At 40.3% G+C, this 25,833-nt stretch overlaps 1 protein-coding gene across 2 annotated transcripts in view; it reads right to left on the bottom strand.

Moving 5' to 3' along the window:
• The window catches only part of hmga2 (high mobility group AT-hook 2), a 155,688-nt gene extending 130,200 nt beyond the window's left edge, over positions 1–25,488 (bottom strand). The window contains exons 1-3 of one of the 2 annotated variants that reach the window (XM_033038239.1): positions 24,764–25,488; positions 22,868–22,954; positions 20,178–20,228 (exon numbers count right to left, since the gene is read on the bottom strand). In XM_033038239.1, coding sequence (XP_032894130.1) covers positions 20,178–20,228; positions 22,868–22,954; positions 24,764–24,868 — 243 coding nt within the window. In that variant the 5' untranslated portion in view covers positions 24,869–25,488. Of the gene's footprint in view, positions 1–20,177; positions 20,229–22,867; positions 22,955–24,096; positions 24,301–24,763 lie in introns of those variants that run through there. The other variant, XM_033038238.1, reaches the window with a different exon arrangement.
• Positions 25,489–25,833: the final 345 nt, after the last annotated feature.

Raw genomic sequence — 25,833 nt, 5'->3', positions numbered from 1 at the left:
TCAGATTTTATTAAAGGTCATTTTTATACATTTTGTTTTCATAAATGAAAGCTATGTTTATACATAGTTTCTCTCTCTCTCCCCCCCCCCCCCCTCCCCCTTTCAGCACACCATAATGTTTGGGACACATGGCTTCACAGGTGTTTGTAATTTCTCAGGTGTGTTTAAATGCCTCCTTAATGCAGGTATAAGAGAGTTCTCAGCACAGAGTCTTTCCTCCAGTCTTTCCATCGCTTTTTAAAAAGTTTTTAATGAGTCCTGTTTGTTGTCCGTTGGAGATATGGACTTTTTAATGTGGGGGGTAGGGGTTAATTTCACTTCTAGGTCCCTACCTGGTCGGTGAGGCAGCTTTTTCTCCGGGCTGCCCGTCGACCCGTCCTCGTGGCCTTCCAGCAGGCTTGGAGCGCTGTTTCCTGGCGGGGACCGCCCAGCTCCTTGGCCTCGGTGGCGGCACAGCGCTGGAGCGCTATCACAGAGCGGGCTATGCCTTGCCTGGGTCGCCGCGCTGGATCGACGCGCTGGAGCTCTGGTGAGCTGAGACCGCCGTGTTCAACACCTCCGGGCTGCGGGTCTGCGGAGCGGAGTGGGCGGCGCCGATTTCAACATCGGGAGCCTGGGAGCTCCAAACCGGCGCGACCTTGTCGGCTTCGGAAGCCGCGGTCTCCAGCTAGATAGCGGCCTTTCCAGGTGGCCCAGCCGCTGAGAGGACTCTCCCGACGCCGGGGCAAGACCACCCGGTGAGAACGGCCAGGAACATCGGGCCTCTGTAGAGGCAATTGCGGTGGCCTCAATAGGCCTGACTTTGGGGTGAACTTGGGATAGGGACTGGACATTGTGCCTTCCCCCACAGTGGTATCCATTGTGGGGGGATGATTTTTTGTCTGTAAGGTAATCCTGTTAGTCTTTGTCCAAGATGGCTGTCGTGAAGGGAGAGTGGACGCTGGCGCGCTTTAGCTGCCGCTGCTCTCTCTTCACATTGTGTTTTTGATTTTTGTTTTTGGACTGAATTCTGTTTTTAATTTGTGTTTCTGTGATGTCTTTATTATTTATTTTATTCTGATTATATGTTTATATTCCTGTTAACCTATGTAAGGTGTCCTTGAGATGTCTGAAAATGTTATTATTATTATTATTAGAAACAAGAATAAAACTGTTAGAGACATCAGCCAAACCTTAGGCTTACCAAAATCAACTGTTTAGGTTATCATTACAAAGAAAGAGAGCACTGGTAAGCTTTCTAATCGCAAAGGGGCTGGCAGGCCAAGGAAGACCTCCACAGCTGATGACAGAAGAATTCTCACTGTCATAAAGAAAAATCCCCAAACACCTGTTCAACAGATCAGAAACACTCTTCAGGAGTCAGGTGCGGATTTGTCAATGACCACTGTCCGCAGAAGGCTTCATGAACATAAATACAGAGGCTACACTGCAAGATATGCAACAAAATACTAAACATGACTACTTTCATTTACATGACATTGCTGTGTCCCAAATATTATGGCAAGACTATGTTTCAACACTGCTGTAATTTCTACATGGGGAAACCAAAATGTTTATAAATGGCCTTTATTAAAATCTGACAATGTGCACTTTAACCACATGTGAGTTTTTCTATTACAAATCTCAAATTGTACAGTACAGAGGCAAATAAATAAATGATGGGTCTTTGTCCCAAACATTATGGAAGGCGCTGTAGATCACCATGAATCAAACTGCTGGAGACTGCGCATTTCAAATTCCTTTACTAGACACAGCAATCACTTTGTAATGTCCTGTAATCACTCCAAAGCAGTTTTATAAGCACCAACAATTCGGCATTTAGCTCAGCAATTAATCTGTGTCACAGTGTTCAAAGTATGTCTTGAGGCACACAGAATAACTCAAGTGAGAGCAAAATCTTTCCTCTCTCTATTCATTGCTGTTTCAAACAAGTCTGTTGTATAGGATAGGAATGAGACAGCTCTCAGACAAATATTTCTTCCAAAATTGATGCTCCCATTAATGGTGTGGCCACTAATTGGTATGTGTGATGTACCACTCAACCGGAAACTATTTCATTACAACTACCTGCCCACTTCATACCAAAACACCTGGCAAAGAATATCATTCTACCCACAAAAATGAGGCTTTTCAGCAACGTTCTTGGAAGTTTTGTGGCTTTCGTTACTCAAGACATTTCAGAAGTACCTGTTACTGCAAGTTGCTATTTGCAAATCATCACAGTAGCACAAAGGAATGCCCGATGACCTTTGCATGGATATACCAACCACACACCCAAAATGGCAAGTTGGTCACAAGAAAAGTAATTCTCAATTAAAGTCAGATATAGTTACATCTTTCATAGCAAGTAATAAGAATTTTATCAGTTCAGAGTTTAATAGTTATTTTGTGAATAATCGGCATGGAGTGTTTGGAACAACTATAATATAATCATAACGCTACAGGAGAAGCTAACACATGTGCAGACAACTATAGGTAGGAAGGAACTGCAGTTGCTGGTTTAAACTAAAGGTAGACTAAATGCTGGAATAACTCAGCAGGACAGGCAGCATCTCTGGATAGAAGGAATGGGTGACGTTTCATGTCAAGACGTCTGAAGAAAGGTCTCTACCCGAAACATCATCCATTCCTTGTCTGCCTGTCCCGCTGAGTTACTCCAGCATTTTGTGTCTATCTTCAGACAACTATTGGGTTATATTAGGGTTTCCCAGTTGTCTGGAAAATAAGGATTTCCATCAACTGTAAAGATATTCAAGGATAGGAGATGAGGAAAGATAATTCAGGATGACAGTATTATTTATGGGAGCTGAATGAATTTTACTATTTCCCCTGTTGGTCACTGAGTTCATGGAACAAACCGCAAACTGCAATCTCTGATATTTTATCCAATTGCCTATTCTTCATTTTGGAAGCTATGTGCATTGGTGCTTTATTCAATCACATGCCAGATATCCCCTGAGGCTTGTACACACCTCCTTACATAAAAGAGGATTACAGACAGAAGTGTGACTTTTGGCCAATTTTCCCTTTACCTAACTGAGTCGGACGTAAAAATTCCTGACAATGTCGGGTTCCCACCCCACTCAAGTACTTGAACACATCAGCTCAAGCACATGCTGAATTGTCATAGATTTCATCTTTCAGTTTTGTACATTAAACCAAAACTATGCACACCCATTTACTAGGTACAAAAGATCCCACTACCTCAAGAGCAAGGGAACATTCACTAGGTCCTGGCCAATATGTACCCCAAAGCCAACACCATTCGCCTCATTGCTTTATTCATATGGTCCAAGTTTGTTTCTAAAACAATAGTGATGCCCTCAAACAATCATTGTCGGTAATCTACGCGCTCACATTCTAAGCTGATAAATAGACATTTTGCTTCCCATTAACTGAAATGCAAAACACAATTTATTTCAAAAGATCTGTTCCCCGTTGGTCAAACCGGATGTGAATTTGAAAACTGGTTTCCTTAATTTGCAGCCGATAGGAGGAGATCCTCCAATTATCATTGATATTCTGTAGTTTTGACCACAAGAGGACACAAAGTGCTGGAGTAACTCAGCAGGTCAGGCAACATCTCCGGACAACATGGATAGATGACGTTTCGGGTCAGGACCTTTCTTCAGACCGCAAGAGCTCGCACAAGAATTTATGCAACCCCAAATTTTTCAGACTAAAAATGTTCTATCCATACATGTTAAAATGTTTACAGCCTTTTCCAGTTTGTGTCATATTCTGTCCGAACCCGACATTTATAAGCAAGCAACCACAAAGGGGGATTCTGCCCGTTCCGATGTACATCTGGAATATTGCCTTTGATCAGTATTTTAATAATCATATAGACAAATATGCTATCCATTGCAATGTCATATAACTAATGTCTATGTACAAAATACATTTTTTTTTAAACCTTGACTAGATGGCAGCAATAAAAGACAATTGAAAAGATTGCCAGAAAAATGTAGGTCAGGTTTTATCCACTGTTCTGTAAAAATGCTTTGTGTTTCATTAATTAAAACAATGCAGATTTATCAGCCAGGCTGGGAGCCATAATATCCCTTTACAAGTCCAAACACTACATGCTTTTGCCCATCACTGTTGTGTGAATTACAGTTAATGTTCCCAAACAATGGAAACACAATTTCAGTACATTAGGCTTAACAGTATATTAATAGCTGGGTAAATGAAGTGAACCATGACTAAGGCAATGATGGACAGTTCTCCAGTATTGCAAGTAAGGAAATTATACTCTGTCAAAAAAATCTGACATGGTCAAAACCACAATGAACAGCCAAAGACAAAAAGTATTTTGAACTTAAATGTGACCACAAAAGCTGGTGTCAAGGTGAATAAATGTGATTGGGTTTATTCCATTACAAGATTCTTCCTTTCTTTATTCCCCATCATGCTGATATAGTTGTACTTCTTCCTCATCTACCCAATCATGCTTTAAGAATTACAAATGCCTGATTAATACAATTTTCTAAAACAAAGTGGTGTAATGTTCTGGTCAACAGTAAAGGGCCTGTCCCACTGTACGAGTTTACCCAAGAGCTCTCACGAGTTAAAAAAAAAAAATCAAACTCGTGGTAAGTACGTAGAATGTGCGTAGCGGGTACGTCGGAGCTCGGGACGTCGCTTAGCGGCTCGTAACGCTAACTGCAGGTACTCGGGAAACGTGGTAAGCTCGTGAAGTTTTTTCAACATGCTGAAAAATGTCCACGAGAGCCCCGAGTACCTACGAGCGGCTGTTACCGTAATTCTCCGAGTTCGAATCAGGGGGAAATTGGGAGAACCCTTGAATTACCTCGTACAGTGGGACAGGCCCTTAATAGACAAGCTTCATTTAGTGAAGGAAACTAAATTGCTGGTACATTTATATTAAAGCAGATTCGTCAAATTTTGTTAGCAGATGCTGATCAATTTGAGACGGCATAATTTAAATGTAAAATGAATGTAAAATGAACCATATTGTGCATTATTGAAGCTAATTCTTGAATTCCCCACCAAAGAATAAAAAGACCAAGTCTGCAATGTTCAAAAGAACCAAAACTTGTTAGCACGAGCTACACAAGTCAGCATAAACAGAAATGGTCACATTGCTGGATGTGTGGTTATTTGCAGGAATATTTATTGGACTATTTTCACTTGTTAAATGACAAAAGGCAAACCAAACTGGATTCAGGTCTTGCATTTGCTATATACAGATAAACTTGGAAAGACTAGAAAAGGTAAAAAAGTAGAAACTCAGAAAAATAACCTGTATTCATTTCTTCAAAAGCAAGTGACTGGCAAATTTGCATTTATTGACAATTTTTAGTTATCCTCAGTAGGTATTGATGGCTGTTTCAGAGAGAATTAATTTCCATAATGCAATAAGAAAGATAAAATGAGCAAGGGTGACAGAATCGTATCAATGCAACTTGATCGAATAAACCTCCATAAAACATACACTTCAGCAAATGCCTTCATTCTTTAATTTCATCCTGTAAGTATTAGATTAGTACGGGTGTCAGTGGTTATGAGGAGAAGGTAGAAGAATGGGGTTAGGAGGGAGAGATAGATCAGCCACGATTGAATGGCAGAGTAGACTTGATGGGTCGAATTGCCTAATTCTGCTCCGATCATTTATGACCTTACACTAAGACGGTTCCATTATTGACCACAAGTACAAGTTGCTGTTGTTCCCTGTCTCACACGGAGCTAGCGCAAAGCTCTTTACACGTTGATTGCTTTTGAGAATGGGAATGACGTATAATCTTATACACGCAGTTAGAAATGGATTGTTTAAGGATGAACTGGAAAATCGAAGGTAGACAAAAATGCTGGAGAAACTCAGGTAGGTGAGGCAGCATTAATGGAGCGAAGGAAATAGGCAACGTTTCAGGTCTAAACCCTTCTTCTGACCTTCTTCGGGTCTGAAGGAGGGTTTCGACCCAAAACTTTGCCTATTTTCTTCGCTCCATAGATGCTGCCTCACCCGCTGACTTTCTCCAGCATTTTTGTCTACCTTAGAAATGGATTGTGCTATTGTATGGGATGCCTGAAACTCACCTTAAAATGTATTACAGACCTTGTATTGGGTGAGTTTAATTTCTGTTGCTTCCTGAGTGGCACCTCTTCACGGGTAGCAGCAATGGATGCCGTTTAATTATATAAAGAGTTATGCCCAACTTAAAGCCACATGCCTCACCAACAATAGTCCTCCGGTTGAGTCTTCAGTGAATCAAGAGGACTCATGAAGGTGTGGTGCAAATGTCGTACTGGACATCTATACACAATCACGGTGGAGCAGCAGTAGAGTTGCTTCCTCACAGCGAATGCAGCGCCGGAGACCCGAGTTCGATCCCAATTACGGAGTTTGTACGGAGTTTGTATGTTCTCTCAGTGACCTGCATGGGTTCTCTCCGAGATCTTCGGTTTCCTTCCCACATTCCAAAGACATACAGGTTCATTGGCTTGGTAAATGTTAAAAAAATTGCCCTCGTGGGTGTAGGATAGGATAAATGTTCTGGTATCGCTATTCGGCGCAGACCTGGTGGTGCCTGTTTCCGTGCTGTATCTCTAAACTAAAGGACCTTTGGAGAGCATTTTTAAAACCTAGCAAGTAGCAGACTTATTAAAAAAATAAAAACATCATATTAAAGAGATATTTCAATTGCCTAGGAAATGAATGGAGAGTTGAAAAGAAAGATTTGCTTCCGATTGGGTTTGGTATCAGAACCAATATTTCCCTTGCTAGATATTAATAAACTAGAAATAGGAAGACAGTAGCACCTCAGATAGACAGAAAATGCTGGAGTAACTCAGCGGAACAGGTAGCATCTCTGACCCTAAACATCACCCATTCCTTCTCTCCAGAGATGCTGCTTGTCCCGTTGTTACTCCAGCATTTTGTGTCTATCTTTGGTGTAAACCAGCATCTGCAGTTCCTTCCTACACAGTATTACCTCAGAATTTGAGATAACTCAAAACCAGCAATATAGTAATGAAGATTTGAACAAGTAAGAGAAAATTCTGTGGACACATGCCTATGCAATTCAACACAGATTGAGTGTGACAAGAATGTATTTTGCAAGAATCAACTTGAAAAGGCAGTATAATCTAAATAGCATTATTTTTATGGGACGGAGCATTGTGGCATGAAACACACAAGGACAGATATCTGGGAAAGGGTAGGTAAATTGATAACACTTAAAAGCATAAGAAAAATTTGGCTTAGTAATTATGGACAATGAACACTAAAATGAGCCATCCTACGTGTTTGCAAATCATTAAGGTTTAGCTGGATTAGTAGGCAGTTATGGCTGGGTATCACACTGGAGAAGGCATGTCCAAGACTAGAGCGAGTACAGATGAGGCTTGTCCACCACCCCACCCCACCCCCAAGTATCAGGGAGGTTACTCAATGGGATGAATCAGATCGGTTGGGCCAGTTCTCGCTAAAACAGGGGAGATTGAATAAAAATGTTCAAAACCATCTGGGGGTTTTGACTGAGCAAGCATGGAGAAAATGTTTTTTCTGGCAAGTGCATCAGTAATCTGAGATCATAGATTTAAAAATAGGAAAAGTAGAGGGGAGATAAAAATAAATCATTTTCCCAACAAAGGATTCTGAATCTGAAATGCACTAACTTAAAAGTGGTAGAACCAGATTACAAGGAAACTTTCAAAAATTGGGCATAAACTTGAAAAGGAGTGTTATGAAACTAAATCAAAAAACGTTTTCAAAAGAACAGATCAAGCTGAATGGCCTTCTGTGTGAAAATCTCTCTAATGCTAGAAAATAATGGGATGTCGCCTAATCAAAGGCTGAATTGGCTTTCAAGCTGAAAACTAGTTCAAGAGGAGATTGATTGCTCTTCCTTGTGCACTGGGGGTTTAAAAAAGGAAAATTATACTTGTGTGCCGGGTGATGTTTATTCAAGGAAGAACCCAAGCCTCCAGATCCCGTCATCTCATTTTTGCCCAATGCAAGCAAGATATCACGATACAGGTGCTAAGCTGTGTGTTTCCACAACAGAGGACTGCAAGACGTACAGGTTTGTAGGTTAATTGGCTTGGTAAATGTTAAAATTGTCCCTAGTGGGTGTAGGATAGTGTTAATGTGTGGGGATCACTGGTCGGCGAGGACCAGGTGGACCGAAGGGCCTCTTTCCGCGTTGTATCTCTAAACTAAACTATTAATACCCAAGTAAAGGTGAAATATGTTATGAACTCAGTTTTGCAGTAGATCAGTTTTGTCCATGAAATTAGCCCTCGTTGAGCTTGTGAAGTGGACACCTGAACTAATTTCTCCTCCAAAATGCACCCATACTAATCAAGGGAGCAATTCAGAAGTTGCAATATACATTTTGCTGCATTAGATAAAAATTAAAACACTATATTTCAATTCATCGTACTGGGAAAAATCTGGTTTAGTCCATTAATGCTTGAAGATCCAATAATAATAACTTATACTTTTCACTATTTTATCACAGTACCATGTTGTCCATTCATTACTCAGCTAACAGCCTGATGCAAAAGAACCATTTTGCATGAGGCTGTTAGGAACATTTAACTAGGGGCACTTGTTCAGGATTTTCCATTGGTGTGCTCATCAAAGTGCTTAGGACAGAACATTTCCTTATTCTTTAGTATCTGTAGTTCATATGATTCATTTCTAGGTCAAATGTAACTGCACAGTATAGCTCTTTACCCCAACCAAGAATTGCCGCAACACCCAACCACAAAAGGGACACCTTTCACTGTAGCTATGTCTTTTTCCATTAATCACACCCATGAGTGTACATACTTCACTGTGCTTTACTTTGAATTTATATAGATTGAAATGTTATGACCAAATTCTTCCATACATACTTAAATACTTGCCACAAGAATGACTGGAGATTTATAGTAACCTTTTTTGTTAAAGATCTCAATTTTGTACTCCAAAAGACCTAGTAAGGCCTCAACATTCATGTTCCTAGAGGTTTATTTCAGGCACTGGAAATGACTAAAGTTACTATCTGAATCAGAAGCAAACATTTGATTGGTGGTGGTTATAAGAGCGGTAACATGTCAGAACAATCTAGCTCCCACAGACCAAAGGCAAGGATATTATAATTTATTGGAAACAGTGTCGCTAAACAACTAAACTGTACTAACTCTTTCCAAGCCACCAAATAACTTGCATTTATAAAAATAGCACGATCAAATAACGCAAAATGTTAATGCATGATAAACAATATTCATATTGCTATCACTGCAGTGAGATCTTTTTAGAGTCATACATAAAGGAGGAAAGTTGGACACAGACAAGCAACAGTAAACACACAGATATATGCTTTGGAGATCATGTAAAGCAGTGTCTGAAATTCCTCTGGAGATCTCAGTCAGATTTGCAGCTGAAACATATTAATGTACGTAAAGGGATATCCACATCCCAGGCAATGCCTTGTCAGCCAACAGCAGAACCTGGATTAGTACTTGTACAACTCTTCCTCTCCCGATGCAGGCGGCTCTTACTGCTCACAAAAAAGCAACTAAGAAAAAATGGTCAGCACTTTAATGCCTAAACGGGAGGTATTAAGTCCAAAGACTTTCTCAAGCAAGGATCTTAAAAGTAGGATCCGTTGCTATCAGTCTTCCATTAAGCTTGGAAACTCTTCCACAGTGTGCTATATTCAAAAATGACCGGGCCTCCCGCAGCTGGTGCCTAACTTACTGAAATGGAACAAATTTGCAATCTGACCCAATAGCTAAGCTGTTTTTCTGTTTATTGAAAGATTTTTCCAAACAGGAGGCCAATTATTTTGCAATTGGATCTATGAGAATTCTGAGAAATATTTCACAGTTAATACTACCAAAGGTAACCAATTAAAAAACATCTCCGGTAGGGTTGCGAGTTCCTTGGGTTTACGTTCAACTGTAGGACAAAGAGCTGCCGTGACTTTGATCAGCAAAAAGGAGACATCAGACTGGCTGATACACCCTTTTCATCGGTTGGTGCATCACAGGGGCTAAATTTCACCCGAGACATCTCACTTAGGAATTGACACCTTAATGTTGACTACGATGTTTGTGAAACAGCTTGTCCCTCCAGTTGGGAATGTGCACAAGCTTCAAACCCCGAGGCACGACAGCCAGCACCGAGCCACAACTGAAATGGCTAACATATTTTTATTGAATTTATTTAACATTCAATTTCCAACATTGTGATCATTCCATTGCACCAAGAATTCTTTCCATCAGCAGTTTTAAGCCAAAGATACTTTTCGTCATCTTTAACAACGTTGTCATTATTCACTTACACTATATGGCCTTTCACTAAGTATTCATTAGCTTCAGAAATTTGTCACCCATGACATATACTAAACTATTGAACTTTAGAACGCAGTCAAAAAATGACACCCTTTTATTTCAATTCTGACTGCAAATCCAGTGTAATACTTTATTCCGTTAACTCAGCAGTGGCTAAATTGGATAACCCCAAAACAAAACAGCATATAGATCAGAGCACTTCATTAACTAGGTACTTCATTTCTACTGCAGCCCACAAAGCAACTATGTGCCTCTTGCTAACTTACATTGATAGTTGAATGTAACCCCAGTACTTAATGACTGCTCACGTCAGCAAAGGTCCAACAGCAGGAATGGCTATTACTACCATTCAAAGCACCTGCAACAGCCTCTTCGAAACTGTAATACAGCCTTGGACAGCTTACGCCACAAATTCCCAATACTGACAATGGAGACTCTAGCAAACGCAGTGGAACGGAGTAAGAGATGCAATCTGTGCACTGAGAGGCAAGATGCCCTGCAGACAATTTCTGAGGGCAGTGGAAGCAGGTATGCAAGGTGGTCAATGCATTTGTCAGGATTCAATGCAATGAGTGCAGTACCTGAAAATAAATTCACCCACCTCATGTACATGGGAGTGGTCAGTCAGGACGCCTTTGACTGCCATTTGCCTCCAAAAACAGAAATGTACTGGAAATCCTCAGCAGGTTAGGCAGAGAATAAAGCAGAGTTAACATTTCATGTCAGGGATGTTTGGTCAGAACTGGGAGAGAAAAATAAATTTTAGGTTTCAGAGAAGGTGGGGAACGCGATGGATCGGACAAAGGAAATATCTATGATAGGATGAAGCCAAGGTTGCTGTGGGAATTGATTCATAGAGCAGGTCAAGGGTGACAAAAGTTGCAACACATTCCACTTCTTTGTTACCCCCAATAGCTCCATTAACAAGCTACCTCCAAAGCAACCAAGGCCCGAATGCATCACATATATTCCCTGTCCTATCTATCCCTCCCCAAATTTCTCTGAAACCCAAAATACTTCTTCTCTTTCCAGCATTCCTATCAATCTGAAGTTCCAATGTGAAACGTCACCTTTCCATGTTCTCCAGAGACGCTGCCTGATCTGTGACACTGTTCAATGCAGCTCATACACATTATTCTCACACTCTCTAAAGCTCAGAATTAACATCCAACATTCCCATGCTCTGCCGTACCCACACAAAACCAAGCCTGCTTCAAGCCACACTCCCACATCTCCTAGTTTCCACATGGTGCCTTCTGTAAAACATATCAAGCAAATGATCCAAATACATTACACCATATGAACAGACACACCTCCTTCTCTTGCAGAACAAATCAACTGCATAGTAGCTGGAAGAATATATCGGAAATAAATGGGAAAGCCAGCTGAATATTTGAGCTGGTGGAAGGTTTAGCCGAATAAAGTCAGCTGAAAAGCTAAGTTCATAAAACATTACAACAATGAATTAGCCTGACACGGGTATTGGTACCATCTGCAAACTTTTGGTGAGTATTAGTGCTCGTACTAACAGCCTCAACTGTAGTGAACAGCCCAGTACATGGTTCTAATGTATGTGGATGAAATAAATGCCATTTAGAAACTAATTTGGCCCCCATCGTGCTCAAAAACCAACTTGCACTGCTAATCAAGTTTTGCATCAAACAAACCCACAAAAAATTGCTAAAAACAGATACTCAATTAGATTAACATAAACATTTCTTAAGACTTCTACATGTGAATTCACTATTAAATGAATTTGAATAGCAAATGTCATTCTCCGTAAACATGAGAAAATGCGACCCATTTTGTAAGTTAATGCTCAAATACATTGGTAACGAAAACCGATTTGTTATTTTAGGTTCCACATCACAACGTTTTTGTTAAAGCAAGAACACACTTCAACAGCATCTCAGCTTATCCTGTGTTGCCTCCACTTGACTTGTTTGCCAATAGTCAACTCCATGTGCACGTCTATATCAATGAAGGGAAACTGAAAGCATATTGGTCATCTTGCAGATTGAGAAGTCAAGCCTTACGCATCAGAGAAAACAAGCCGATCAAAACTTAGCGAAATGGATAGGACAAGTTTTTGAAAATGGACCAAACGCAGGCAGGCGGGACTAGTGTAGCTTGGACATGTTGACCGGCGTGGGCAAGTTGGGTCGAAGGGCCTGTTTCCACATTGCATCATTCTATGACTCTGACTCTAAATACAGTTTAGTTCTGCAATGAACTGAGCATACTGTGTTTCAATTAAGGTAGACACAAAATGCTGGAGTAACTCAGCAGGACAGGCAGCAAATCTGGAGAGAAGGAATGGGTGATTTTTCGGTGATGTTTCTTGACCCGAAACATCACCCACTCCTTCTCCCCAGAGATGCTGTCTGTCCCCCTGAGTTACTCCAGCATTTAGTGTCAACCTTCGATTTAAACCAGTATCTGCAGTTCTTTCCGACACACACTGCATTTCAAGTTGAGTTAAAACAATTTGAAAGCAGTTGAACTGCTAAATTATGTCAGCAACACTGCTGTGGGCCAGTATAATAAAAATAAATTATAGGTCTATATTAACAGTTCACTGGAGGGTTGGAGAAAGTTAAACCATCAGTGTGAATGGGGAGCTGGAAATGTAAGTTCAAAGATCAATCCTGAAACAGTGAAACTGCTGTTGTATTTTGCCCCATGACTGCAAACTAAGCAATTTGATTTCACTTCAATTATATTTCTTCAACAGAAGTGTTGAAATCACCTGTCCAGACACTAAATTCATTGGCACGCCCAATAAAATGTGCAATCAGTAGACAGGGTTTTGCCAATTGAAAATGTCCTGCTAAGGGTGTGGCTATCTCTGCATTATTTTAGCCCATGCACCAACTTCAGAAAGAATTGCCTTTCATACCATGTACAATATCAGTAAATAATGTTTACAAGAGCCCATTTACTTCAATAACTACCACCAGGGGATAAAGGTGAATTTTTAATACACTGCATTTCAACTGAGCATTCTACAAATAAATGCAAGGAAACAGATTGCAGGGAGCACAATGAAAGTTAATATTTACAGTGCCCTCCATAATGTTTGGAACATAGGCCCATCATTTATTTGCCTCCGTACTCCACAATTTGAGATTTATAATAGAAAAAATTGCATATGGTTAAAGTGCACATTGTCAGATTTTATTAAAGGGTTTTGGTTTCACCATGTAGAAATTACAGCTGTGTTTATACATAGTCTTTCTCGTCTCCCCCCCCCCCATTTCAGGGCACCATAATGTTTGGGACATGGCTTCACAGGGGGTTGTAATTGCTCAGGTGTGTTTAAATGCCTCATTAATGCAGGTACAAGAGAGCTCTCAGCACTAGTCTTTCCTCCAGTCTTTCCATCACCTTTGGAAGCTTTTATTGCTGTTTAACAACATGAGGACCAAAGTTGTGCCAATGAAAGTCAAAGAAGCCACTATGAGACTGAGAAACAAGAATAAAACTGTTAGAGACATCAGCCAAACTTTATGCTTGCCAAAATCAATTGTTTGGGACATCATTAGGAAGAAAGAGAGCACTGGTGAGCTTACTAATCATAAAGGAATTGGCAGGCCAAGGAAGACCTCCACAGCTGATGACAGAAGAATTCTCTGTCATAAAGAAAAAGCCCCAAACACCTGTCTGACAGATCAGAAACATTCTTCAGGTGTGAATTTGTCAATGACCATTGACCGCAGAAGACTTCATGAACACAAATACAGAGGCTACACTGCAAGATGCAAACCACTGGTTAGCCGCAAAAATAGATGGCCAGGTTAGTTTGCCAGGAAGTACTTAAAAGAGTAACCACAGTTCTGGAAAAAAGGTCTTGTGGACAGATGCAACGAAGATCAACTTATATCAGAGTGATGGTAAGAGCAAAATATGGAGAAGAGAAGGAACTTCCCAAGATCCAAAGCATATCACCTCATCTGTGAAACATGGTGGTGGGGGTGTTATGGCCTGGGCTTACTTATCTTCATTGATGATACAACTGCTGATGGTAGTAGTATAATGAATTTTGAAATGTATAGTCCCATCCTATCTGCTCAAGCAAACAAATGCCTCAAAACTAATTGGCCAGCGGTTCATTCTATAGCAAGGCAATGATCCCAAACATACTGCTAAAGCAACAAAGGAGTTTTTCCAAAGTTAAAAAATCATCAATTCTTGAGTGGCCAAGTCAATCGCCCGGTCTGAACCCAATTGAGCATGCCTTTTACATGCTGAAGAGAAAAATGAAGGGTACTAGCCTCCAAAACAGGCATAAGCTAAAGATGGCTGCAATACAGGACTGGCAGAGCATCACCAGAGAAGACACCCAGCAACTGGTGATGTCCATGAATCACAGACTTCAAGCAGTCATTGTATGCAAAGGATATGCAACAAAATACTAAACATGACTACTTTCATTTACATGACATTTCTGTGTCCCAAAAATTATGGTGCCCTGAAATGGCAGGACTATGTTTCAACACAGCTGTAATTTCTACATGGTGAAACCAAAATGTATAAAAATAGCTTTTATTAAAATCTGACAATGTGCACTTTAACCACACGTGATTGTTTCTATTACAAATCTCAAATTGTGTAGAGAGGCAAATAAATAAATGATGGGTCTTTGCCCCAAAAATTATGGAGGGCGCTGTACATTCGATTCCTTGATGATTTTATCAAATGAAAATGAATTATACACTCAGGAATTCAATGGCTGTATTCCCATTTAGCTACGAGGCTAATTGATCAAAAACGTTTCTTGCTAAATAAGTGCTTGATGGGACAATTCCTTTATACCAACATTATGATCGCTGGGATTCTAGGATATCTTTATCGTTGGAATTATAGTATTGGTATTGGACGTCAATCTTCTAAAATTCTGTTACTTTAGATTTTTAAATTGGTTTATAAAGTTAAACTAAAGGGCTGCAGTACTCTGATTTTTGATTTTGGTTCTTTGTAAAGCACAAGTTTAATATAATTTCTTAAATGTACGTAGCCCTTCCTTCAGTGGAACATTTGCTTGGTCTTCAGCCACAATGTTGCATTTGCAACCGAAGGACATGGTAACAAAGTTATTTAATTGTGTTTGATAATCTCCCAACAAACATTTAACACCTCTTGCCTTATTGTAGGAAGGGTGTTCCAACATATTCCATAATTACAAATGAGCGAGACTAACATCCAGAAATAGAAAGAAAGAAAAACAATCAAACCAACCAATTTAGGGGAACAATTCACAACTTCAATATCAATTATAAATACATCGCCTGAATCTAATAGTGTGCTACATACTACAATAAGTTTTGGGGAGAACAATTTAGAAGTTGATAAAGTATATGATCTATATTCACATTTATGAGAACTGTCAGCATGACTGATACCTACTGCTGGCAGACTTCACAAATGCGAGAAGGATGTTTCAAAGACTAGAATAAGCATTATTTTTTCTCAACAGTCACATAATTATTTCTATGGCAACAGCAAAACTTTACACCACTTGCTCAGCTGTTAAACATACAGAATGTGTTAGCAAAATAAATACACTGCGCAGTAAATATTTTTATTTATTGTGGCTTCTGATTTTTCACCTTTACCCCATTTTTTCCTGAACCAGAAACTCCTGACAGTATTCAGTTCCACTAGTCCTTTATCCAAATGCCAATTGTGCATGAACCCGAAAATTCACTGCAGCATTTGCATAACTAAATTGCCAGCGTCACCACTGGCAGTTAATCTCCCAAACTGTGGCTCAGTATATCAACTCTCAGTCCAATTAACCACCCAAACTCATTGTAAAGTTACCCAAAATATCTGGGGAGCTCCTCAATGATCGAAGAGGGAGAAACAAAATTAATGTTACAAGATGAAAGCTTTTCATCAGAACAAAAAATGTTGGAAATCAAGCCTTCCAGTTGTAATATGTAGGAAATGTATTGAAAGCATTGGGCCAAGTTGTAAGCTGCATTCAATACTCACAATGTGATCAACTCAACACTGCAGAAACCAAATACAGATTGGATAACAATTTTGCAGAAAAACTCCAATTAAAAAAGTGACCCAGAACTTTCATTTTAATTCTTCAATCCACATTCACCCCTGTATTTAGCATCCAACACTTTCCCCACGAAGCTTAACATACACCTAGGGTCGCATTTCTAACTGCAATCAACAGACAATACTGAATTAATCAATTTCAGGTAACCAGTCTTTGCAGGTACACAAAAAAGCTGGAGAAACTCAGCGGGTGCAGCAGCATCTATGGAGCGAAGGAAAAAGGCGACGTTTCGGGCCAAAACCCTTCTTCAGACTGATCGGGGGTGGGGGGGGGGGGCGGGGAGAAGTTCGAAACTCTGGGTTTCGACCCAAAATGTTTCCTATTTCCTTCGCTCTATAGATGCTGCCTCACCCGTTGAGTTTCTCCAGCATTTTTGTCTACATTCACTTATGTAGATTTGCGATTCTGGCAATTTAATTCATTTTAATAAAATTCACCTTCTGTCAATCTTATTACGTTCCAAAGAATATAATTGGGTAAATGGAGAGAAATTGATGAGAAGAGAATCATTCATCTTACAGTCAACAGTTAATTTTATGCAGTTTATTTCTAATTTACTTTATTGAAAAAAATGGCTCTGACATTACAGACAAATCACATTCAGTTCAGTGTTTTCTAGTTTCCTTTTGCTACTGCCAGCTAAGTTATTATGCATAAAAGTAATTGTCTCTCCAAATGGTGTATAATAATAATAATAATAAATTTTATTTATTGGGCGCCTTTCAGACATCTCAAGGACACCTTACATAGGTTAACAGGAAATATAAACATATAATCAGAATAAAATAAATAATAAAGACATCACAGAAACACAAATTAAAAACAGAATTCAGTCCAAAAACAAAAATCAAAAACACAATGTGAAGAGAGAGCAGCGGCAGCTAAAGCGCGCCAGCGTCCACTCTCCCTTCACGGCAGCCATCTTGGACAAAGACTAACAGGATTACCTTACAGACAAAAAATCATCCCCCCACAATGGACACCACTGTGGGGGAAGGCACAATGTCCAGTCCCTATCCCAAGTTCACCCCAAAGTCAGGCCTATTGAGGCCACCGCAATTGCCTCTACAGAGGCCCGATGTTCCTGGCCGTTCTCACCGGGTGGTCTTGCCCCGGCGTCGGGAGAGTCCTCTCAGCGGCTGGGCCACCTGGAAAGGCCGCTATCTAGCTGGAGACCGCGGCTTCCAAAGCCGACAAGGTCGCGCCGGTTTGGAGCTCCCAGGCTCCCGATGTTGAAATCGGCGCCGCCCGCTCCGCTCCGCAGACCCGCAGCCCGGAGGTGTTGAACACGGCGGTCTCAGCTCACCAGAGCTCCAGCGCGTCGATCCAGCGCGGCGACCCAGGCAAGGCATCGCCCGCTCCGCGATAGCGCTCCAGCGCTGTGCCGCCACCGAGGCCAAGGAGCTGGGCGGTCCCCGCCAGGAAACGGCGCTCCAAGCCCGCTGGTAGGCCACGAGGACGGGTCGACGGGCAGCCCGGAGAAAAAGCTGCCTCATCGACCAGGTAGGGACCTAGAAGTGAAATTAACCCCTACCCCCCACATTAAAAAGTCCATATCTCCAACGGACAAAAAACAGGACTCACTAAAAACTTTTAAAAAAGCGAATTAAAACGGACGGCTGCTGGCGTTCCCCAAGATGGCTCCTCCTCCTCCTGAAGACAAGCCAATTAAAGAAGCCATGCACTCTACTAGCAGGCTTCAACCAATATTAATGGTGAAAAAAGGAAACTTACTTGGCATCCCAGCTGATTGAAGACAGCATGGATATACGATTATGATGTGTGCGGATGTTTAAAAAAATTTGTTACGTGTTTGCTGCAACTGACAAATTTTGCGATACACTCCTATGATTTTATGCAGTCACCTGGAAATATGCACACAGCTCAGTTCACCATATTATAAACAGGAAAGAGGCTCATTGAGTAGATACCAAAAAAAGGCTTGCAATTGCATAATCAGAAGTGAGAAGTTATACCTATATCAAAAGACAATGCCTCAGCTGTTACCGAGCAAGTGAAAAATGCTGAGAAATTAGCATAAATCTTTGGGAATTTTGGAGAGGGCATACTTTGAGAAAATTCTTCCACATGGGTCTGACCAAAATGGAGGCTTTAAATACAAGGAAGGTATCAACAGATCCAACAGGAAGTTCAGTGCTTCTTTAGCTCAGAGATCAGTTGAATTGTCTGAGGATCTTGCTAGCTCAGGTCATCAAAAAAAATCAATGAATTTTAAGGAAAAGCCAGATAAACTCACAACAAATAATAGAATTTTGGTGGTGTCTGGAGGATGTCTTCATGAAGCAAAAGGATCAAAGGACCCATTCCAGTTTTGTAAACTCAATCTAATTCTAAAGGTTTAAATGTAGATACAGGGTTCTCCTGAAATGCTGCCTGACCCAGAGTTAATCCAGCACCTTGTGTCTTTTCTAAAAGGTTTAAATACAAATTACACACAACGCAACCTTCAATATAGTGGTGATCATGTACGTTTGCGTTAGAATTAAGCTTTTCTTCAACAGCATTGCATCATTCAAGCTTTTTCTATTCCTGCTTTGACTTTTTTTGGTGGATTTGCACCCATCATTAGTATTCAACTTGATATTCTGTACTGTTGGAATTGAAATTGTATTCAGTTGTGTTGTGAATCTCTGGGATTATCTACCCCAATTTCTTAAAATATTGAATTACTAAATTACATTCAAGTCTGTGACAGATTTTGTACTAAGGGAAGTAAGAACCAGAAAGCAATTGAAAATAAAGATTAGATTAGCCATCTTTAAGAGACAGATTAGGCTTCTGGGCTCAGCTCCATTTCTCCTCTTCTTTCCCACGTTCTTAAACATATTTTGTTGCAATTAAACAAGTTATAAGCTACTTCTCAGTAACAATTCATTAAATTTTAATAAAGCCCATTTCTATCACTGTCTATCCCCCAATTTATCTCCTCTAAAGATTTCTCCCTACTCAACTTGAACAGTTGTGAACCAGAGAATGTAACCAGAGTAAAGCTGGGATGCCATTTAATGATATTTTGAACTTTGTTTTGCTGCTTTCCACAATCCCAGTAACACTGAAACAACAGCGACTCAAGGAGGCATTTAATGTCTGCTTCAATGTATACCCGATAACTTCTAACTTTTTCCTAACCATTCTTTTTTCAACTTTTATGAAGGAACTAAATTAACAAGATAGCGGCATTATCTAATTATTGAGTGTAACAAAGCAAACCTATTTCTGTTTTCACTTTAATTTTAATCTTTGAAACTGGTAGGCTTCCAATAACAGCAGGGCCTTCTTGCATTCATAATAACTAGATCACATTTTCTTTGAATCATCACCTTGCAACGAATATAGTTTTAGTTTAAGCAAGGTCCTTGAAAGTAGTTGAAGTAATAGGTAGTTGAGTCATGCATATCAACAAAATGGCAGGTTGAGTCTTCAGACTTTCGGATTTTGCTAATCTCCATTGAACAGCCACACGGGCAAAACCAGTTTTCCTCAATGTCTCTGAATTAGTGAAGGGAAAACAAGATCATTGTTCCTCCCTGTTCTGTGATGCATTCAGCAATTAATGTTGAAAATGCTCACGAGAAGATCTTGGCCAAGGATAGCACAGAATTCGGTTCTGATCCATCTCATAACAAAATGAAATTCGCAACACAAGGAGAGTCAGGTAACTGAACATAAAATAAATTACGCTGGCCAGGAGAAGGGTTGCAGGGATATGTAAAAAAAAAAAAAAGAGATAGGTCCAACACTAACTAAATACAACAAAGAGAGTGGAACTTACCCATTTTCTAGGCCTACCCCTAGGTCGTTTCTCACCAGTGGGCTCAGCTTTCTAACAAAATAATTGGAAAAACAATGTTATCTTCACAAGCTTAAGTATTCTTTAGTACAGAACCCATTACAACTTAAGGTTCACATGCCTTTTCTAGGGGGAAAATATTACATCCCTTTACTAATAAAGAGATTGCTTTGTCAATCTATAAACTGCAACTTTTCTGCTGTTTACAACTGAACAATAATGATTCCTACAAATCATCTCCATTGAAAGTTTTCAGTCTTTAACCGAAAACATCAACTAATTTCTTGGATAAACTGTATATAAATCTAGTTGAGCGAGTTACTGATATTAACAACTATCTAATGGTGCATACAATCAGTTTATTATTTATTTCTATGACAATGGATCATTCACTCAAGGAGTTAGAGTTTGTGGAAGGGTCCCAATGCAAAACGTCACCCACATTTTTTCTCCAGAGATGCTGCGCCTGACCCGCTGAGTTACTCCAGCACTTTGTGTCTATCTTTGTGGAAATTACACCCAGCGACATTAAATAATGCACAAAATGTCTTTACTATTTAAATTAAAAATTATACTACAATCCACTTGTCTTAAACTTAAATTTTCCACCTTACTTTTTTTGCAGCTGTTAGCCTTCTAAAACTCAATGCAGTTGTTTCTCAAAAGGTGTCAATTTACCTCAGAAATCAGATCACGTTATGCAAAAGACAAGAAACAGTAGCACCAAATTGCCATCGTAGAGTCGATAAATCAATCTAATAAATTCAGCAGGAAAACTAATATGCACAGTCGGACTATTCTGTGTCTAACTAAATGATTCGGTTACTAATAAATCTCAACTGTTAACAATTAACATGTAGATTTCATGTCACCTGAACTCTAGGGTTATTAAAGTATCTAAAACAAGGAGACAATTGACATGGGATCTGAACCAAGTAAGGTGGAGCTTTTGTGCTCTGCCTTTGTACATTATTCTGGTAGGTGCAATGGAAATTAAACCTGCACACTCGAATGCAATTAACAAGACACGGCGTGTTTAAATAATTAAATGGGATATTAAGTGTTCTTTAGCCATCCTCCCTTTGTTAAGTAATAATATAAATGTAACAATATATAAATTCTGGATAGGGATCTGTCTTGCAAAATAATAGCTAGACATCAAGACAAAATTGTCAAAGGTTCAATTCTGGGAGTAATTGGTGGTGTACTGGACAAATAATTGCTGCCAGAGATTGTTGTAGAATTACTATGGCATACATTAGAAAACGCAATACTTAATATATAGGAAATGACAAGGGATTCTGAAATCAGAGCTAAAGAAACTGTCAATATTTCTGTCCAAGAGGTTTCAACTATTTTATAAATACAGTTTTAGAAAAGATAATACTTAACCAAAGGAAAAAATAGATTAGATTTAATTTGATTTCAGAAAGATGTTGATTCCAATCCAAGAGTCTTAAATTATAAATCAATTTTAAGCTTTAAACCAAATGACAAATTTAACCTAGCAAATCCTCATTTTTTTTTAAATTTCCCTACTGTTTCAACTGTTAAACTAATCACACCAATAGCCTTTTATCTACATTGATATAGTGGGAGTGACACATTTCTGAAAAAAATCAATGCGATCGAATCCTTGTAGGTTTCCATACTGCTTTGCAATATTGAGCCCACGTAATGAAGTTGTCCTTCCCAAATGATGCATTCTTGAATCTTGGTCACACTTTGCATGGCTGATATACAAATGAGCATTATTTTTTTTAAACAAGCCCAAAGGATAAATCATTGGCAAAAATACTTGTTTGTTAAATTCAGAAAAAAAGTTATTAAACTAATATTGTTTCCTCCCTGGTTAAACATACCCTCAAAAATAAAAATAACAAATTATACCATACATGACTTGCTCAAGTTACATTTACCAATTTAATTACAAGCTGCAAGGCTTCAAGAGATCACTTAATTGACAAATCTCTTCGGGCTTCTAATTTCTAGGAACACCAAGTTCAATACAAACTTTAATGGAAACAATGTATTTTCCCCCCAAATAAGTGGCATTAACAGCTTCTTAAACTTTCATTTACAATTGGACATAGAATAGAATTACACAATTGAGATTTCATTGAATGTTAACACAATCCATAACAGAATTGTCAAACAAGTGATGCCTATATTTTAAGTTTACACCAAGTTTAATATGCAGATACAACAAAATATTTCAGGATAATATTAGATATTACTAAGTACTCACCATGAAATCACATTTAAAATATACAAGAGCATAAGTCTTGCTAATCTTTGAGGAGATGCTTATGGTTCAGACATTTCTCTAGATGGAATCAACTTCAATATTAACAAGAAACTATGATGAAACAGTGCAGCTCACTGGACTGTCCTTACTAAAACAAAACAAAAATGTTTCCCTCTCAAGAAGCTGCTCAACTTCCTCAAAATTGAAACAGAAAACAATCCTTCCTAGGGGAAGCGGTCATGGTCTCTTACTTTAAACTTGGACTTTACTCTGACATAGCAAACTGCAGGAAATGTGATTCAAACAACACAAATTACCAAAATGGTGTAAATCCTCTGGTATTCAGGATGAATGATTGAACTCATTTGTAAACTAGTCTTCCGAGTGTGGTTAATGCTCAGAAATGTTCCCAAGTTAATCTCACCTTTTGAGCTGCTTTAGAGGGACCCTTGTTTTTGCTTCCTTTTGGTCTTCCCCTAGGTCGTTTAGGCGTAGGTGGTCCAGTGGGTTCCTATAATTTAATATGGAACAGTGGCCAGTTAAACAGAGACCCAAAGAAGGCTCCAATACATCAAATTATTTCAAAAAGTACACAAGCTCCACACAGAAAATTGGTGCTTGGTAACAACAGCATTTCACTGGAATTTGGTTACCTGTTCCTTTTTAAATGTGGAAAAACACGAATGATACACTAAAACAGTAGGTTACATTTTTACTGGATAGCCATAATTTCAGAAGGAATTGAGACTCATTACTAAATAATACACACCTTCTTAAATTATTTATCAACGACTTAATGACTTGAATTTCATAAAGAGATTTCCAAATGGCTTTATTGAGAAAATAGAGGTGAGGTGCCCATAATGTGCAACTGCCCCTAACTAAAAAAGACAAAGTCGATGCATTACATTTGAGACAAAAATCAAAACGATTGCAGCTTATGTTGAACGAACGAAGCGATATAAACCCCAAGTGAAACTTTGTTTTAACAAAACAACGCAATGTCAATTCATCAAACGCTGAGTGTTGGCCAAGCTGTACAGATCCAACAGGCGATCGCCATTCAAGTTGGTATACCCAACCATTCAGTTAATTAATCCAATGCAAGTCCTTCAGTCTCACCGGTTGAAGCGGTCAGACCCTCAACATCTACACCTTGACTCATAGATTCACCCAGATTCATATAAAACTCACAACATGGGAAACGATGCCGCAAATCTGTACCATCGGCAAGCAGCGTTTTTAACAACACGGGGGGATTTAATGAAAAGAGAACGTGTCAAGTCCAAGCGGAAGGGAAGTCTAAGCAGACATTTGACTGCTTCATGATCCGGGCACAGACCAGATTATTAAATAAACCGATCCTTACAGGACGTCCTGCCTTAGAATACAACATGACCAGAGCTGGAAATGAGAAGAAAAACAAGATGGACACATTTAGCCAGTTGGTACTGGCATTGAAATATTGCCCCTTGTCACAAAAGCAAGTATTTCGTTTGCATAGTGCGGTGTATCAGCAAATTAGAGAGAATGTGCCTTCATAAAGTGCCGCGCTCAAAACAGAGGTCTGGAAACAATGTATTTGCATGAAATAAGGTCCATTACTGCGGTCCTGAAAGTGGCAGCAATGTGGAGGAAATGGTGATTATATACTTTCTCGCGCTTAAATGGTGTCACAGTTCCCAAGCAGCAGAAGATCGAGGAAGACCTTTCACCAAACTTGAGGAAAGGAAACCTTTTGTGGCAGTCACGTAGAGAGAGAGAGGGGGAGAGAGAGAGAGCGAGAGGCAGGGAGCGCGACCGGGAGGGCGAGTGTCTGACTGACTGTGTCCCACAAGACATCAAATTAGGCGGGATTTTCAGATCACTTTTTTTTTTAAATGGGTGATACTTGCACAACAAAAACAAAGCTGCCGGCCTTTCCGGAATGTTACAGAAGACCGAGAAGTCGTGAATATGCAACAGGTAAACTCCGACAAACGTCCCCCGTTCACTTTATTGCCATTATTACCGATATCGGTGGCGGGCCGAGTTAACGCCGCAGTCACACAAAGGTCAGCGCTTCCTAAACTGCCTTTGCACAAAAAAAAAACTCTGGGGGGAAAACAAGCCACATATCCCCCACGCAGGCTCCCGGGCAAACTTTCGAAACCTCTAAAACGCAACCGAATCTAAAGAGCGAAATCAGGAAAGGGTTGCAACTTATAACCGTGCATACAACGAAAACCGCCTTTAAACTAATCCTCGGCTCTATTCCCACCCACTCCGTGGGTCCTTTCGGTGGAAAAGAGAATAATAAATAAAACAGCGCTATACTGACTTGCTGCTGTTTCTTGGGTCTTCCCCGACCTCTCTTCTGCGGTGGCTCTGCAGGTTGTTCCGGGGCAGTCGTGGACTGGCTGGGTCCGTCACCTCGTGTGCTCATTGCGGCTTGTGGCTCTTCCCCAACAGGTTGCCACAAGAAGGAACAGTTAACACCGGCCGCCCTGGTGTTGAATGCAATGAGGAGGAGGCAAAAAAAAGAGAGAGAAAGAGAGGAGAGAAGCTGACGGGAGAAGAGAAAGAAAGCTAGAGCGACTAATTGCAGGATGCTAACAAAGATGCAGTGGGTACCGCCGCTTGCTGTTACTGGTGTTGTAATTTAATGGGAATTTAGAGTGTGAACGGGACCAGTTATGATCTTCTGGGACGGCACAGGCTGAAGTCGGGGCGCTGCAGTTTCCTGCCAAGTGTGACAATAATGATCATACTTTATGCACCGTAAACTAATAAACGAAAGGGGGTGGGGGAGGACAGAGCCCAGCAGTCGCTAATACAGGAGTTTCAGTGAAAGGGGAAAGAGTTACTAGGGGCTATTATTCCTGTCCTGCCCACGAAAGGAGAATGGGTAAAAAAAAAAGCACCTTTCCTCGTGGGTGGAAAAAGGAGGGGAGGGAGGGGTTGAGAATGAGAGAAGGGGAGGGGGCAAGAGGCAGGGCCAGAGGGGGGGAAAAAAAGCCCAGCGCTCAGCTTGGACAAGATCCAGAGATCCAAGCTCTTCACCGAGACTGGGGGGGGGGGGGGGGGGAGCGATGCCTCACGTGTCCCGGCCTCGGGCACTCTGTAACAAAGCTTCTGCTGAATGGCTGAACTCCAGCAGGTTATTTAAATACACCCCCGTCCCATCAACACAGCGCATTCCGAGGGAGGAGAACTTACAACTTCACTTTTTTTTTGACCCAGAAAAAAAGGAAAACGTAGACAGGTTTCCAGTTTTTCTGGAGGTTCCCCTCCCCGCTGCAATAGAGCGACCACAGCGACAGCGCGCAGATTGGCGGCTCGCTGTACAAAGGGCACCGGGTGCGGGGGGGGCTGGTGTTTCACCCCAGTCATTCAATTAAACCATTTGTG

The sequence above is a fragment of the Amblyraja radiata genome, chromosome 19, assembly GCF_010909765.2.
Source record: "Amblyraja radiata isolate CabotCenter1 chromosome 19, sAmbRad1.1.pri, whole genome shotgun sequence".
Classification (NCBI taxonomy): Eukaryota; Metazoa; Chordata; class Chondrichthyes; order Rajiformes; family Rajidae; genus Amblyraja; species Amblyraja radiata.
This window is presented reverse-complemented; position numbering and strand designations above follow the sequence as displayed.